General features: G+C 40.0%; 1 protein-coding gene across 4 annotated transcripts in view; it reads left to right on the forward strand.

Moving 5' to 3' along the window:
• Nucleotides 1-19,095, forward strand: part of clcn2c (chloride channel 2c) — a 510,268-nt gene that overhangs the window by 383,682 nt on the left and 107,491 nt on the right. For all 4 annotated transcript variants that reach the window (XM_073041207.1, XM_073041210.1, XM_073041208.1 and 1 more), the window contains exon 16: nucleotides 15,574-15,707. In XM_073041207.1, the coding sequence (XP_072897308.1) occupies nucleotides 15,574-15,707 (134 nt within the window). The remainder of the gene's footprint in view (nucleotides 1-15,573; nucleotides 15,708-19,095) is intronic.

Raw genomic sequence — 19,095 nt, forward strand, 5'->3', positions numbered from 1 at the left:
CACACAAGTGTACCTTAAAGACGCTCTACTCTCTCTGCACTATTGACTCTGTGGCTAGTCACAGCTCAAAGGCCATTGGTAAATTTGCTGATGACATCGCTGTTGGTGGCAGAGTCTCAGATGGTGTTGAGGAACCATACAAGAGTGAGGTTGATCAGGTGGTTAAGTGATGTTGCAACAACAATCGTGCACTCAATATCAGCAAGACCAAGGAACTGGTTGGTGGATTTCAGGAAAATACGCACCAGTCCTCCTTAAAGTGGTCAGCAGTGAAAACAATGAGCAGTTTCAAGTTACTGGGCATCTCAAAGTATCTGTTCCAGGCCCAACATACAGATGAAATCATGAAGAAAGGCATGCCAGTGGCTATGCATCATTCGGAGTTTGAGGAGATTTGCTATGTCACCTGACACTCCAGCAGATTTCTGCAGATGAACTGTGGCGAACATTTGAACCGGATGCAAAACTGCCTGGTGTGGAGGCTGTAATGCACAGGATCAAAAGAGTCTGCAAAGGATTGTAGATTCAGCCAGAGCCATCACAGGCAGAAGCCTCCCCACCATCTTCGAAAGCTGGTACCTCAATCATCCATCAGGCACCATCAAGAACATGCCCTCTTCTCATTACCACCATCAGGGAGGAGGTATAGATGCCTGAACACCAACACCTAGCAATTTGGAAACAGCATCTTCCCCTCCACCATCAACATTCTGAATAGTCCATGAATACTATATTCCTTTTTTTTACACTATTTATTTATCTTATCTCATTTTGTAACTTACAGTAATTTTTTATGTCTTGCAATGTATTGCTGCTGCAAAACAACCAACTTCACAACATATATCAGTGATAATAAATCTAATTCGGATTCTTTACAGAAGTTGGAACAAGGGAAGGGTAATCAAGGAAGTTCATAGTGGTCAAGTCTTGAATTAACAAGGTTATGGATGAGACTTTCAACAGCAGATAAGCTGAGGTACATGGTGATGTCAACTGATGTTGCTATGGCGGGGGGGGGGGGGGGGGGTGGAGGTTTCCAGTGCAGATTTATGGCCTGAAGCTCCATGTTTGGCGTAAAAAATGGCACTAAAGTTGAAAACAGTTTTATTCAATTCCAGACTAGAAAGAAGAAGACCTTGGGGAGGGAATAAAATTTATAGCAGAGAGTGACAACAAATGTTTTAGTCTTCAGAATATTTAGTTGGAAGGCAATGCTGCTTACGCTGCATTTTATGTCAAGAAACACACAACAGTTTAACAGTCTAAAGTTGTGTGTTGTTTGCCTAAGTGGACAATATCATAAACAAAATGCTGTTGGAATGAAGCAGGCGAGGCAGTATCTATAGGAAATACTTCAAATCTCTTACTATCTTTTCTTGACGTCCTGATGAAGGGTCTCAGCCTGAAACAACGACTGTGCTTCTCCCTATAGATGCTGCTTGGCCTGCTGCATTCCACCAGCATTTTGTGTGTGTTGTTTGAATTTCCAGCATCTGCAGATTTCCTCGTGTGGACAATATCATCATGGTTTTGCTATTGCTGAGAGGCTGTATGTGAATGAGAAATGAAAGGTGGATGAGTGCTGGTCACAGAAAAAATACAGTAGAGTTAACTACTGATGACACAAAGGTTGGCCATGTTGTGGATAGTCTGGAGGGTTGTCAGAGGTTATAACGGGACATCAATAGGATGCAGGACTGGGCTGAGAAGTGGCAGATGGAATTCAACCCAGATAAGTGTGAAGTGGTTCATTTTGATAGGTACAATTTGAAGACAGAATATCATATAAATGGTAAGACTCTTGGCAGTGTAGAGGATCAGCGAGATCTTGGGGTCCGTGTCGATAGAGCACTCAAAGCTGCTGCGCGGGTTGACGGTATGGTTAAGAAGACGTATGGTGTGCTGGCATTCATCAACCGTGAGATTGAGTTCAAGAGCCGTGAGGTAATGTTACAGCTATGCAAGACCTTGGTCAGACCCCATTAGGAGTACTGTGTTCAGTTCTGGTCGCCTCACTACAGGAGGGATGTGGATAGTATAGAGAGAGTGCAGAGGAGATTTACAAGGATGTTGCCTGGACTGGGGAGCATACCTTATGAGAATACTGTAGGTTGAGTGTACTTGGCCTTTTCTCCTTGGAGTGACAGAATGAGAGGTGTCCTGATAGAGGTGTACAAGACGATGAGGGGCGTTGATCGTGTGGATAGCCAATGGCTTTTTCCCAGGGCTGAAATGGCTAACATGAGGGGGCATAGTTTTAAGGTGCTTATAAATAGGTGCTGGGGGATGTCAGGGATAAGTTTTTCACACAGAGAGTGGTGGGTGTGTGGAATGCACTGCCTGCGACGGTGGTGAAAGCGGATACAATAGGGTCTTTTAAGAGCATCTTAGATAGGTACATAGAGCTTAAAAAATCAGAGGGCTATGTGCTAGGGAAATTCTAGGTAGCCTCTAGGGTAGGTTACAAGGTCGGCACAATATTGTGGGCCGAAGGGGCTATAATGCCCTGTTAATTTCTGTGTTCTATGTTAACAGTTTAGACATGGGAAGAGAAGTGAGTGTAGCCAGGTGATTCACAGATTGTGATTGGGAAATGAGAACAGAAACATGGATGTGATCCCACCTATCTGGACACTCGGCGAGAGGCTTTGGAAAATATTGCTGTGGTCAGAAGAAGAGTTTGGTGAGATTGAGTAGAATGAAAAGCAATTTTATTTCCATCATCTAATAACTTTGATAAAGAATGGAAGTACAGTTGATTCCATTTAAGGAGGGGGTTTGGGGAACGAGTGTGGTGAAACCAGGAAGGCCTCAACACGTTTGGGAATTTGGTGAGTTGTAAGGGCAGAGGGAGCAGGGGTTCATTTTCTGAGGAGAGAGCTAAGGACAGTAGAATTCAAAGTAAGGCAGTAATAATAGCAGCCAATGGAGGGACTTCAAGAGAGTTTGAGTAGTCAACAGCATAATGGGAATGAAGTTGAGGGGATACTAGGGAGGTAAGAAAGGCTCTGATTCAGTGTTGGAAAATAGGAACATACTAAAAAAAAAGAAGCACATTCAGGCCTAGGATAATTGGGGTGGAGTGGGTGGGGGGAGCCTATGAAATTCAGTTCAGTGCATTAGGGAAAGGGAGGAAAGAGAGATAACAGACTGTATGTTCTCAATCTAAGAGACAAAAATAAATCAATCACCACCTTGCACTCGTCGTAGCCAGGCTCAAAAAGACCGGCACACCCAACATTTCTGTGAGCATTTAAACGGACACTAGAGAGAAATCCAACTTTGATCATGTTCACAGTGCATATTGGTGCTGAGGTCACTGTTCTACTGGCGGGGCCGATGGCAAGAGAGCTGCATGATCTCAGTTGTAGCACAGACTCGGACTCACCAAGAAGAGAGGTGTCCGAGCTGCCCTCCAGTGTTTGCGCAGTGGAAGACGAGCTGGATTGTGCTTGTCCTCAGACTGCTGCGGGTTTGCTCTTGCCGACAACACTCCTGGATTCGGGCTATGTTTTTTTGTGTGACTATATGCTTACTGCTACTTTATATGTGATATACGTGCCTTGTGCTGTGTGTGTTTTGCACCTTGGCCCCGGAGTAACACTGTTCCATTTGGCTGTATTCATGGGTATTCATCTATGTTTGAATGACAGTTAAAATAGTCTTGAACTTGAACTGAAGTTTGGAATGTTGCACAGTCTGCACTTAATTCCATAATTAGTGCATGTGACTGAGGGCAATTCACAGTCATAAGTTCAAAGTACATATATGTCACCTATAAACAGCCCTGAGACTCATTTTCTTGTGGGCATGCACAATAAATCCAATAACCATAATAAAATTAATGACAGGCCACACCAACTGGGCTTGCAACCAGTGTGCAAAACTCAGCAAACTGTGCAATTCCAAAAAGAAAGAAGAAATAATAAATAAATAAATAAATAAATAAATAAATAAGCAAGCAATAAATATTGAAAGCATGAGATGAAGAGTCCTTGAAAGTGAGTCCATATGTTGTGGAAACATTGATGGGACAAGTGAAGTTACCCCCTTTGGTTCAAGAGCCTGATGAATGAGGGGTAATAACTATTCCTGAACCTGGTGGTGTGGGTCCTGAGGCCCCTGTTCCACCTTCGTTATGGCAGAAGTGAGAAAAGAGCATGGCCTGGATGGTGGGGTTCCCTAATGATGGATGCTGCTTTCCTGCGACACTGTTTCATGTAGGTTTGCTCAATGGTGGAAGGGCTTTATCCATGATGGACTAGGCCCTATCCACTACTTTTTGTAGGATTTTCTGTTCAAGGGCATTGGTGTTTCCAAACCAGGCTGTGATGCAGCCATTCCATGTAATTTCCACAACACATTCATAAAGTTTGTCCGTTTTAGATGTCATGCTGAATCGTCACAAACTCCTGAGGAAGTAGAGGCACTGGCTTGCATTTGCATGCTGGGGCCCAGGACAGGTCCTCTGAAATGATAACACCGAGGAATTTTAAATTGCTGACCATCTCTACCTCTGATTCCACCCCCCCCCACCCCCATGAGTACTCTCTAGTTTCCCCCTCCTGAAGTCAATAATCAGCTCCTTGGTCTTGCTGACATCGAGTGAGAGGATGTTGTTGTGCCACCACTCAACTAGATATTCAATCTCCCTCCTATATGCTGCTTTGTTACCAGGTTTGATTCGGCCTATAATAGGAGTATCGTCAGCAAGCTTGTATATGGGATTAGAGCTGCGCTTTGCCACACGTTCATAAGTATATAGCTATTAGAGCAGGGGGCTAGGCACACAGCGTGGTGGTGCGCCTGTGCTGATGGAGGTTGTGGAGGAGATGTTGTTGCTGAGCTATAGTCAATAATGATGTATGCATCTCTGCTGCCCAGATGTCCAGGGTTGAGTGACGAGCCAATAAAATGGCATCTGTTATGGACCTGTTACTCTGGTAGGGGCAAATTGGAGCAGATCTAAGTTGCTTCTCAAGCAGGAGTTGATATATTTCATCACCAACTTCTCAAAACACTTCATCATTGTGGATGTAAGTGCCACTGTATGAAAGCCATTGAGGCAGGTTACCATGGTCTTCCTGGAAACTGGTCTAATTGAAACCTGCTTGAAGCAGGTGGGTACCTCAGACTGCTGAAGCGAGAGGTTAAATATCTCAGTGAACTCTCCAGCCAGTTGATCAGCACTGGTCTTTAGTACCTGGCTGGTTGGCTTTCTGTGGCTTCACTATTCCAAAGAATTCTTGCACTTCAGCCTCAGAGACTGCAATCACAGGATGTTCGGGGGCCATGGGAGTTTGTGATGGTTCCTCCATGTTTTGATGGTCAAAGCGGCCACAAAAGCACTGAGCTCATCTGAAAGCCAAGTCCTGGTGTCGCCTTTGTCGCTTGATTTCACTTTATAAGTGGTGATAGCATTCAAGCCCTGCCACTACTGTTGAAGATCCTTCATTGATTCAAATTTAGTCCAGAATTGCCACCTTGCCTGTGAAATGTCTTTCTGGAGATCGTACCTGGATTTTTTTTTACTTTCTTGGTTGCTAGAATCTGATCTAGCCCTCAGCAGATGGCAGATGTCATAGTTCATCTGGGGCTATTGCTTGGCAAGGACTCTCAATGATTTTGTGCAGATACTCGTCTACAGTAAGTCCATAAAGTAGCTATATTAAAACAGTACCTTCTGTAGGGCTGTTGCGGCATTTAACAGTATGGCATAAAAAGTGACGGTCTTCAACCAGACTTAAGAATTGTAGCACAATGGACAAGCTTAAAGGGAATGAAAACACTGGCTTAGTTTTCTTCTGAAGGAAAGTGTCTTCATATTTATTAAAATTAAGTTTCAGAGCCAGTGAGATTGTTCAGCAGTGTTTGTTACTTATTGGCCCTTTTTAATCACATGCAAATACAACATTCGTATTGCTACAGTCATTCTTCAGTCTGTCACTGAAGACTGCAGTAGGAGGAGTGGAGTACCTGTATTTGCATATTCAAGTATGCAAGGATGAAGTCCAACAGTAGTTCTCAATTCACTCTGTTAAATGGCTGGGACAATTAGTCTCATTATTAATAGGAATTAAGAATAAGAAACTAAGAATATCTCCAATAGTAACCATTCTAGACTTACACTAAGCATATTTTTATTTACAGCACAATTAACAATTATTTCAAGCAATATATTGCTGAAATCCCATGACATCTATTCAATTGTACCAGCAACTAAGCACCCATAAAAAGGAGAGCTTTGTTTGAAATAAGCACGTGTGATGCTTCTGTGAAGTACTATTTGATGCATGTTTACAAATTAGTAGCAAGTCTTGCATAGATCCCTGTTCAATCAGGCAATGCTACTTGCAAATGTTCCTGCCGTGTAGTTCAGCATAACCAATAATATTTTGATAAAAACAAACTTAAAAATATTACATCAAACTTCGAAGCTTTGCAGACAGATGTTCTGGCAGATTGTTTCACCATATCTCAGTACATGTGACAATAATAAAATAAATACTAATTAGCAAAGCAGCATATTTCAACAGTTCAGAGTCTAGCAAACTCCTGAAAACACATACATGGTGATCCCTTTCACCTTGCTACAGTATTTCACATGGCTCAGATATACCTGTGCTCTCAGTGGAGTCAGTATTCATCACTTTCTTTTATCACTCTCCATCCACACAAAAAGACTTATCAGGTTTCTTGGTCTCTTACATTTAAAGGAAGTTTTTTAATTAAATATTCTCTTCTCATTGTTCTGTGCTAGTAAAACTCCATTCATGCCAGCAATTTTCATTTTTTTGCTCCTTTCTTCCATTTTCAGCCATTTCACCAAGTTTCTGCCTTTTGAGTTTTCCCACTCAAATCTTTTTGAAGAGTATTTTTCATGTTCCGTTAGAATCACCTTCCTTTGGTTCTTAGCTGGAGAAAATTGAACACTGTCCTCTAATTCCTTATTCAGTTTTACAGAATTCTGTTGTTGCAAATCTCAACAAAATATAATAGTATTTTTCTGCAATCCTGCTCTTCTTTGGGACACTTTTTTTTTCTATAAAATTACATATTTGATTATTTCTCTTGCTGTATATCTTCCTGTGCATTTAGTTTGATGAGAAACATAAAGAACTGTTTTTTTTGTGTGCTAACAAAACAGAGAATCAAGATACTTGTCTTTAAAAAGCTGTGAAATTTTGATATAGAAGTTGTAATGGATTACCTGCTGTTCTGGAAGGTCTTCAGAATTGACAAGCTCATGATCCCAATAGTTTCTGTTTTCCCATTCATGCTAAGTAAGGAGCCAGTGATCTTCAAGTACGGAGGGCACCTTCTGACATTGGGTGCATTGAATATTTAAGTCATGATCATTTTAGGATCCTGATATAAGAGTGGTTACCTGTGACAGGACATGTGCCTTAAGCAGCTTAACCAGTCATTCTTAATGGGATGGTTGCAGTGCTCTCAGAAAGAGGTTATTGAAACAAAAATATTTAATTTCTGTGAGAGGCAGGTGTCTTCTCCGGTAACCCCTTGGTGTCATCTTTAACTTGCTTCATTATTAGTTCCTTGGATACTAAGAGGAATGATGAGCCCAGTGTGATACTTGCAGACTAGGGTACCCTTGTTAAGTCAGATGGGTAGCTCCGGAGGTGACGTGCCACCTCTTTTATTTAAGTTGGGATTCTGTGAGCTCCCGACAAAGGAATTTGGCAATCTCAATGGCAATCCCTTGCCCTTTCTCCACTTAGAATAGTTACACCCGAGGGATTTCCATGGGTCATTAGGGATGTCAGCCTTTTCAAAGAGGCCTTTGGAATGGCTTTGACCATTTCTGGTGCTTGTTTGGTAATCTCTTACCATGGCGGAACTCAGTGGAGTTTATAAATATTAAGGAAATCAGGAAATATGGGCAAAGTGCAGGGAAATGACTCTGAGGTTAAAAAATTAGCATTGATCTAATTTAACAGTGGAGCAAATACAAGGAGTCAAATATCCTACCCTGGTTTCTGTTTTCCATATTGTTCTGTCTTTTTCAGGATCCTGGTATTGAGCAGGTGAACAATGTGCTTGCATGTAGAAAGTGAATGATTGAAACTTGGTGCTAGGAATGCTTCTGCTTTGAACTTCCCAGAGACAGGGCAAGAGGAACATCAGCTGCTGGTGTTGCCCTGAGTGTCTTGTTCTGGGAAGTTGAAGATACAGAGGTCGACAGAGCAACAGAGATTTATAAGTGCCTTGCTCTGGGAAGTTTGTTAACTCAGAGATATACAGATGAGCAGGAATCACTGCTGTCTGCTTGACCATGTGTTTTGTGTTTGCTTCAAGGTGTTGACCTTCAGATACATGTGCCCCTGCATTACGATGGACTCAGTTCTTTGGAAACAGATTTTTGGGTAGCAGGGGAATTGAGGGTTATGGGGGAAAGGCAGGTAGGTGGAACTGAGTCCACAGCCAGACCAGCCGTGATCTTATTGAATGGAGGGACAAGCTTGACAGGCCAGGTGGCTGACTTCTGCACCTATTTCATATTTTCTTATATTCCTATGAAACAATTTTCCATAATTTGAGGCCATGTCATCTGCTCATGCATCATTAAACATGAGTTTATTACAATTATGTTTATTTATTTACTTTTATTCACATAAATTATATGAGAATGAGTTTTATTTTTTATCTCAAATTTTTGGTAGTGTTTTGTGAATTTTGTAACAATTTCTCAGCAAACTATTAGCATCCTCATAGGTTATAGACTGGAACCTACAAACACAAACAACCAGCAGAACACAAGGCACGTGTGAAAGCAGCTAAATCAAAAACTTTGAATTCATTCATTTTAAAGACAGCATGTCAAGAGGATTCCATGAAAAATCTCATTCATAGATTTTTACTTTCAGTTTTATAATATTCGCAATTCAATAATGCATAGATTCTAGGAAGGAAATTCATTTTAACTTCATAGGTCATTATTTCCTTTTATTTATATTAAGTTTTGACACTGTATCTTCCTCCGCAGCAGGCAGGATTTACTTTGTCGAGGGCAGTTACTTAACAAAAGGCTTTTACTAACAAGTGATAACCTTATAAAGCTATCAATCAAGCTCAGTCTCTAGAGTGTTGAATCAGAAATGCACATAATTTGATGACCGGTGTCCTTCTGCGAAATGTACAGTTGTATTTCTGTCGAATGTGGTCTAAATGTCAGACGGTGGAAGAAAGCCTAAGCAATTTGTAGCAAAACAGGTCAGATTTGGGACCCAGCAGAAAACAGGAAGAACATCCTAATGAGAAGTAATTTTACACACTGTGATGTAATTCATCCAGGATTTGAGGCAGCAATGATTTAGAATGTACAGTCTTTTCTGTGCATCAAGGATGTGAACAGAAACAAGGAGGACATGCCAAACTCTCAGTAAATGTTTTTGGCTTTATCAATAGGTGTGTCATGATAAACGTTGAAACAAAATGTTCATATATTGGAACAATTGTTATCGAACCTCAAAATAAAGCACCTGCAAGATATCAGAAAATTAGATACAGTTAAAACTTTCTTGGAGAGATGTACAACAAAGAGAATATTAATAAATTTATAGAAGCTCTATAAATCAGAATCTCTAAGCACCTGTGATATGAAGTAGGAGCAGGAGTCGGCCACCTGGCCCGTCGAGCCTGCACCGCCATTCAATAATATTATGGCTGATCTGGCCATGGACTCATCAACACCTACCTGCCTTTTCCCCATAACCTTTAATTCCCCTACTTTGCAAAAATCTTACATCTAACCTGAAAAAGATTTATCACCATGTAATGGTTGGCATCTGTCTGTCTCAAAGGACAATAGGTGATGATCATCAACATCACAAGTCTGGGCGGAAGGTATGGAGATCCTGAGATGTCCATTAGTCAAGATCATACCTGTGGTCCTCACGAGTGTAGTCTCTTGCTGTTGGAGAAGCTATGTACTGGTAGGGAGAGACTTACTCATTCAACTCTCCTTCTGGCAGGACTGCTAACCAGCGGTGGTAGCTGAAAGTGAGAGTGACAAGCACTACCCACTAAGCCATCACACTAGACACGTCACAACAACCATTTTGAAACCACCATGAACTACTTCTAGTTCAAAGGTTCATTTATTATCAAAGTATAGAACTCTGAGAATCATCTTCTCCAGATAGCCACAAAACATAAAAAACCATGGAAGCCATTCAAAGAAAAACATCAACCCCCCCATATATAAAAAAACTTGCAAACCCCAAGCCCCCTTACTCACACAAAAAAAACTAACAAATCGCTCCACGTGGAAAACACTAGACCATCAAACCCCAAACTGCTAACCCCCTCCTTTGCACGAAAATACTAACAGATTGCTCCCAAGAAAGAACAGGCAAAAACACAAGAGTGCAAAAAAAACACATAGAACTAAAAGAGGCCAGTCTGAACTACAGTTAGTTGGAACTCTCGTCCACTGGGAGCAGCTGTATCATGTGGCTGCAAATTGCCCAATTCAGAAACAACTGCAAATTGTAATTTAGCAAGGGTAAGCTCGGCTCAACTTAAAGGTGTCTGAATGTGTTCATTCCACATTGATTTTCAGCTTATATTAACTGTAAAAGCAGTCTAATAATCTAAGAGTCATAAACTCTATGACTCACCATGGAAGCAGGCCATTTGGTCCAACTAGTTCATGCCAATCAAGATGCCCAACCATACTAGTCCCACTTGTCCCTGTTTACCCCATGATCTTCATGGGATGGAACTACAACATGTGATATCAACTATGTTGCTTAAAGTGCTAATGGTAGTTGCTCATTGAGAGAGAAAAGTTGTATTCATAACGTGCAGCATCTAAAGGCTCAGGGACCTTAGTCTGTGGTTCCTCCTCACAGAGCCTTTGCATGAGCTGCATCCTGCAACGTGGACCATCACGGCCATAGGCGTTTTAACTTTGACCTGCTCTGCAGCTGAAGTTTTGTGGCTACCACCTGTCAGTAACTTGATAATGTGCTCGCTTGTCACCTTTTTGGAACCAATTTTGCTCAAGTAGTGACCAAACTACAGATGCTACTTGATCAACTTCTTTAGCCCACGTTTATTTAAGCAAGTCAATGTTGAGGGAGAAATACTGGCCAGATTAGAAAAGCAAGGTATTTTCTCAAACTTTCATTTGCAAGCTCGCTATGCACAAGTGACCCGCTAAACCACACATACCAAATTCTGAAACAGCTACTGAAATTTTATTGTGGAAATATACATGTTATCGTCATTCAGTTTTTAAAGAGATATATCTCATTTGTAAGATCAATACATTATTAATGTTTTTGAGGGGCCATTTGCCATTAAATACTGAAGAAGTTACAGCAAAATTAGGGCGCCACGGTGGCGAAGCAGGTAGTGTGTGCTGTTACAGCTTGGGGGCTTTGGAGTTTGGAGTACAATTCTGGAGTCATCTGTTAGGAGTCTGTATGTGGAACGTGTGGGTTTTACCCCAAGTCCTCCTGTGTCCTCCCACAATCCAACGACATACCAGGTAGGATTTGTCATTGTAAATTGCCCCGTGATTAGTTAGGGGTTAAACGAGGGTTGCTAGGGCGACGAGGCTTGAAGGCCTGGATGGCCCTACTCCATACTGTATTGTTAAATAAATAAATAGAAATAAAATTTTGATGTGTTGCTTTTTGGTCTGCCCTATCAGGAAGGCAGCTGAATGGTGGAGCAAACCCTGCGCAAAGATCTAGAGGCAATAAATCAAAAGCCATTATACTTTATTAGCTTTTGGTCTCATAAGGTTCATTCCATTCCAAGGTATTTTCGATATTCAGCTTGCTATTTCATGTTTAGACAGCAGATCGGTATTTTGCTTTAATATTTCAACCACTTATTCATGTTGATGTGCTTGTGCACAGTATTCAACAAATTTGTCTCCAGCAAATGTATCATTGTTTTCTGTACCAAGGAACTCACACTGTTGCTGAGCAACCAATGAGAAGCAGCCAGTTAGCTATTTTTGTAGGTAGAAACAATTTAATTTGGTTAGTTGTTCAGAATATGGCTCAAATCTCATTATCTCGAAGATGTATGAGAGGTTCAGGTGACAGGCAATTTCTTCAAAAGCTTTGATGCAAAAATTACCTGTTTGACATCAATGAAGGAGTTACTGTAGTTCAGAGACTCTGTTCTGTTTGGAGAGCAATACTGTATTCTGAGGAGTAGGCCGTGTTGGGAAGTGGAATTTGAGAAAGCAAAACAACTGTCAAGTATTCATCCCGAATTGGAAGTGTCAACTGCACTGCATTGCAGTAGCAGTGAACTCAAATTCAATTTCTGAAGTTCGGTTCCACTGTGATATTGAGTTTTGGAACCAATTTGGAAATTGTAGCCATGACAATGGCTGGGGATGAATTATTGGTGACTTGTTATGAATCATTGACTGCATCACAATTTGAATATTGGTACCACTTGCATTCAAAGTTAAAAGTAAATTTATCATCAAAGTATATGTATGTTACTATATATTACCTTGAAAATCATTTTATTTCAAGAATCTACAGGGTAAAAAGAAATTCTATTTATTTTATGAACAAACTATACATAAAGAGACAAAGACTGACAAGCAACCAATGTGCAAAACAAGACAAATTGTACAAATAAAAATAATACTGTACAGAGAGCATGAGTTGTATAGAGTCCTTGAAAGTGAAGTCGGTTGGCTGTGGAATCAGTTCTGGGTAGTGGTAAGTGAAGTTACCCACCGAGGATCCAGTTGCAGTTGTGGGGGACTATTCCTTTAAAAAAAAATGTCAAGCCTTTGAAGTTAGTGCTGGTGTGATTTCTCAGAAATAAAGGAGTTCATTTATGTGGAGAGGCTTCAGAAATTGGAGTTACACCCCATAAAGCAACGGAGTTTAAGGGGAGATTTAAATAGAATGTTTAAAGTGATATTGAGGTAATAGAATGGATGACAGAAATTAACTTCAGCGCCTGAATCACTGGTCACATAAGTGTGGTAATTGAGATAAGTACAATGTCTTTCTAATTAGTTCCTTTAAGGATCTTGAATGCATTGCATGGAAGGATGTTGGAAGTAAATAATGCAGTGACTTTTGATTTTCAAAAATAATGTACTCCTTTGCTTTCTTACTGTTCCTGCATGATAATTTCTCATGATCCATGTCCAAGGTGCTGATTCCCGTCTGAGTACCAGCACATGCTGATCTTCCAATGTTCAAAAAACTTCTCCTTTTACTATATTTTACCAGAATTAATTGATTCATATTTCCCCATAATCATACTGCAACTTCCTTCCTATTAACCACCCTCTTAAGTGATCCAAATCACCTTGCAGAGGTCTTGAGTCTATAGTCTGCTTTCACATTCAGCAAGGTCACATTTTGTACTTTAATCAGAATTATTGAAATGGATTGCATATAGTTGAGAAGCAAGCACTGAAATTTCCTCAAGTCCTTATTGCTACTGTTCAATCTTCAAACTGTGTAAAATATTTCACATATTGAGGATATCATGAGCCCCAATCTGGCATAACATTCTCTTTTTGGCACCAAATTAATTGTCTTTTGGAAACTCAAGTAGAATATATTCATCAGTTCCTCCTCATCTGCCGATTATATCCTCAAACAAAATCTAATGAAGTTGACTAGCACATTTTCAAAATTGTTTTGAGTTGAGTAGGCATTGTCATTGCAAATGTGAGGATGGAATATGTCTCTAGAACCCTTTCTAGTAAAGCTTAATTAATCAATTTACAGTGTTTATTATGGATGGAAGTTATTTGACTAACTAACTTGGCATTATCTCCTGGATGTTGCTATTATGTTAGTGGTGGTGATGTGAGAATTGTGACAGGTGAACCAGCAAGCATCTGTGGATGGACGAGGACCCAGAATTAACCTTTAATACGATTAAGCACCAGCTCATTAAGCTCTGTTACTTTTCATATTAATGATTCCAAGTGCAGAGAGGATAATACTAATTTCTAGCATTTGATAAGCAACTTGAGCTTTTGTGTTGCCAAGAAAATAGAGGAAATGGGTAGAAAAGGTCATATAATGTAGTAGTTTCAAAAGGGACTAAAATACAATGCTTTAATGTCTATGGGAAATATCGAATAGAAGAAAAGTCACTTTAGTGCTTACGTATGAAATCATTGAGGCCTATTGAAAGATCAGCGTCTATATTGGCAAAAATACATAATCATTGAAGGCAATGCTGAGAGTTGTCTCCAGTAACTGAGTGAACAATTGCGATGTATAAATGAGGTGATAAAAAGAAGCATCTAATACAGGGCAGGCTTAATGGGAGATTTTACTTTTTAGTTAACATGATCAGTCTAGTTGTCAAAAAAAAAGATTGATCTTTCTTAGCTTGGTCAGAGTAATTTCTGAAACAATATATACTGGTACCAATTAAGGACAAGCCTTTTTTTTAGTTATAAGTTATGAAACAAGTCTGGTCTTTGAAATTAAAATAAATTTTGGAATCTGAAACCAGCAGTTCAGACAGCATCAATGGAGAAGGAAACAGTTAACATTCCTGGCTGATGACCTTTTATCATAACTTGCTAAAATTGGAAATGAAAGATGTTTTAAGTTGCATAGAATAGTGGTGGAGTGAGAGTGACAGGGATGTATGTGGCAGGTAGAGACCAGGAGAGGCTGGAAGAAGCAAACACTGAGAGAGGGTAGTGAAGACTTGTTAGTTGCTGCTGCTATTTCTGGAGAAGATGTAATCAGCAGATGAATGAGGACAGAAGAGGGAGGAAAAATACATTATTAGTACTATATGAAGCACAGTAGCTGCTGGGAATCTGAAATACAAGAGCATGATAGAAGTACCCAGCAAATCGGACAGAATCTGTGGAGATCTTTCAACTGGCAAGATCCATTTTAAATTATAGTATACACCAAGCAAAGAGGATTTGGAGCTGGTGTGCTAGATGGGGTGACTGGTTTGTGTTTGTGGTTAAAAAACACTCAAACTTTATGTTGCACAACTACATTCTGTCCTGCATGCAATTAATTCATTTTGAGCATAATTCCTCACGTGTTTGCCCTCTTATCATACAGAAGGGATGCAACATCTATTCTAATCACCAAAGATTTCCTGAACAGTCCATCTCCACTGCTAATTGATGGTTTTCACCTGTTTTGCAATGTCATCTATTTTCCAACCCAGAAGAATGCAAGGAGTAAACTGTCAGCTTGATTCATCTAGTCAATTGTGTCTTTACTTTCTCCCTTGATACATTGTCCTAGTAAAATCTGTGATATTTGGTCTTGAAAATTTAAGTTAGTCCCAAATTCCCCATTGGGACACAATTACAAATGTGTCAAATGACGCATACTGATTTACTTACGGATGGCCGAACCTTGATTTAAAATTGTCATGCTAAAGTAATTGTGAGGGAAATTCAAACAATCACATTAGAAGAATAATTCTATAGCAGTACAGTGGATAAGTTCAGGATTATGTTTTTCCTTTTGCCGTTCATAGATATGCTTAGATCTTTTGACCTCAGACCGTCAGCGGAATTCTTTTACAGATCATTTCATTTTGAAATATTCTTTTCAGAAAATATAACATCCGTGTGGAAGATATCATGATAAGGGATATCCGATTCGTCATTGTAAACTGCAAGTACAGGGACTTGCAGGATCTCCTTCACAGCACCAAACTTAAACATCTTCCTCTTGTTGAGTCGGCAGGTAAGAAAATAAGCAGCATTGAATAATTTCTGATAAGACTATGAATTAGAGAGGTTTCTGCATGCTAAGGAACCTGAACTTTACTTGAATTATGAAGGACTATTTTTGCAATTATCATACTTGCTTTGCTTTGATATTCCTTCAGGAAGTACAATTCATTATCCACGCCTGTCAATTTGGAAATCACTTTGGTCCGGAACAACTAATTAGAGGTCTAAAAGGATATAGTACAGGATTTTTATTTTAGAATGATATCAGCAGCATTGCATATTTTTATTAAAGAATTACTGGAATATTGTTGTTCTGTAAAATTCAGTTTCTGAAGTATTTTTCTGTAACAAATCCATGCCATGGAACTTTTCATTGTCCTTGTTTTGACGACATTGTCAAGGACAGCATTTAATGTCTATCCCTAATTGACCTTGCAAAAGCTATGGTGAGCCTTGAGCCTCAACAATCGTGATGAACGCATTTCCACGGTTATGTTATTGCATTTTGATATAGTGGTTTGACACTACTGGGTGACTTACTAAATTCGTTCAGAGGGCAATTAATAGTCAACCACTTGATCCTTGGCTCGAACTATATACAATCAGGATCGGGTTAAGCTGGTAGAATTTTTCCCCAAAATTGTAACAGTTCAGTTTTTGACAATAGAGTTACATCATTAGTTTTTATTTAATACTAACTAACTTAATTAACTGTATTTAAATTCCATGGATGCAAACTCTTGTCTGCAGGCCATTAGTCCAGGCCTCTGCATCACCGCTCCAGTATTACCAACAGAAATTTACTGTTTCCATTATTTCCATATTTAAGTACTATGGAGATAATATTAAATCTAGCTGAGTTATGTATCTTAAGCGCAGCTTGTATATAAATTGCACAGTTGCATCAGATCGATAATAGCTGTGTAATGCCAACACAAAAAGATAAAATTAATCCCCAAAGCTGAAACTGAGAAATGCTCATTTCTGTCTCCCTTGCTGCCTTCAGCATTGTTAACAGAGCTCCGTTAGCATCAGCAAAGTAATTGGAGCACAAATATTGAAATTTCCAATTGTGTGTTTTATGACTTTTTTGTATTTATTCTGTTAATTTACTTTTTTTAGTTGCTGAATGTTAAGATGTTTAAATTACCTACCTGATGTCAGTACTCTAAACCAGACTAAGCCAGTAAGGAAAAAAATAATTGGCTACACAGGAGTCATGATTTCCTGTTCCCTGAAAGTGTCCTCTTTAAATAGTTGGGCTACTGCAGTAATTAAGTCAGGATAAATTTAAATTGAATAAGAAGAGTTCAATTGTAAAACAGAAGAAGTCAACAGAGTGTGAAGTTCGTTGTCACTGAAAATTAAACTTTGAACTGTTGTTAGATTTTTTTTCTATTTTCTGAGTGAGTGAGAAGAATTTTATTCTCACTAATTTGGCATTGTAGGGAAAGGCTGGATTTTAAATGCATGGAAACAGCAGTACAAGAAACCTTTGGGTGTTCATAAGCCCTTTGTACTCTCAAAAGAGTGCAGCAATAGCATAGAGCGATGGGTGATCAACTAAAGATCACGGAGGGAGACCAGATTCAGAACTCCAGAAAATCCCTGACATATTGGTATTGTGTGAGTGAGGTTTGGGCTTGACCAATGTGAACTGGGCTGTAACAACAGCTCAGGCACGAGTTTGGGAGTATCACTGTCAAGCAACGAGCTCGGGCTTTAACATGTTAATAACACAAATCACAAATTTAATAAGAATTAATTGAAAAATGACCAAATGATTGAGAAGTTGCAGAACCTGGGCCTCTTAACCACCCTCTGAAATTAGATTCTCGACTTCCTAACCGGAAGACCACAGTCTGTGCGGATTGGTGAAAAAATATCCTCCTCGCTGACAATCAACACTGGCGCACCTCAGGGGTGTGTGCTTAGCCCACTGCTCTACTCTCTATATACACATGATTCTGCAGCTAGGCATTGCTCAAATACTCTCATTAAATTTGCTGACGATACAACCATTGTTGGTAGAATCTCAGGTGGTGACGAGAGCGTGCAGGAGTGAGATATGCCAACTAGTGGAATGGTGCCACAGCAACAACCTGGCATTCAATGTCAATAAGAGGAAAGAGCTGATTGTGGACTTTGGGAAGGGTAAGACGAAGGAACACATACCAATCCTCACAGAGGGATCAGAAGTGGAGAGAGTGAGCAGCTTCAAGTTCCTGGGTGTTAAGATCCCTGAGGATCTAACCTGGACCCAACATATTGATGTAGTCATAAAGAAGGCAAGACTGCGGCTATACTTTATTAGGAGTTTGAAGAGATTTGGCATGTCAACAAATACACTCAAAAACTTCTATAGTTATACCGTGGAGAGCATTCTGACAGGCTGCATCACTGTCTGGTATGGAAGGGCTACTGCACAGGACTGAAAGAAGCTACAGAGGGTTGTAAATCTAGTCAGCTCCATCTTGGGTACTAGCCTACAAAGCACCCAGGACATCTTTAGGGAGTGGTGTCTCAGTGATGCACCATCAATAACTCTCTGAGACGGGAGGCGAGATATCGGCTTTTATTGACTGGAAGAAAGAACAAGCAGTAATTGACCACCATGCTACATCCTGGAGACTGAGGGCAGGGCTCAGGCCTCAATTGCCTTTATACCGGGGTCTGTGGGAGGAGCCACAGGAGCAGTCAGCGGGGGGGCGTGTCCAGACAGGTATATGTAGTTCACCACACTCAGAAAGGCAGCGTGCATTATTAAAGACCTCCAGCACCCAGGGCATGCCCTTTTCTCACTGTTACCATCAAGTAGGAGACACAGAAGCCTGAAGGCACACACTCAGTGATTCAGGAACAGCTTCTTCCCCTCTGCCATCTGATTCCTGAATGGACATTGAAGCTTTGGACATCACCTCACTTTTTTTTAATATACAGAATTTCTGATTTTGCTCTTTTTTAATTTATTCAATATACATAATTGATTTACATGTTTATTTCTTAGTTCTATTTTATTTATTATTTATTTTCTCTCTGCTAGATTATGTATTGCATTGAACTGCTGCTGCTAAGTTAACAAATTTCACGTCACATGCCGGTGATAATAAACCTGATTCTGATGTACTGAAGAAGTATAGTAGTGATATTGTGCATCTTTTGTTGAAGACATGATATAAATATGTGAGAGGTAGGCAGTACCAGTTTGTTATCCAAGACCATGAGATGAAGTCCTGTCATAGCAAAGAGAAAGTATTCTCAACAACACTAACCACAAAACTGCTAGTATGTCATAAGAAGACACGTTGTTCACTGAAGTCTTTCACAGAAGGAAACCTGGTATCCTTACCCAAACTTGTCTGTTTGAGACCCCAGACCCCTAAACATGGTTCACTCTT

The sequence above is a fragment of the Hemitrygon akajei genome, chromosome 3, assembly GCF_048418815.1.
Source record: "Hemitrygon akajei chromosome 3, sHemAka1.3, whole genome shotgun sequence".
NCBI lineage: Eukaryota > Metazoa > Chordata > Chondrichthyes > Myliobatiformes > Dasyatidae > Hemitrygon > Hemitrygon akajei.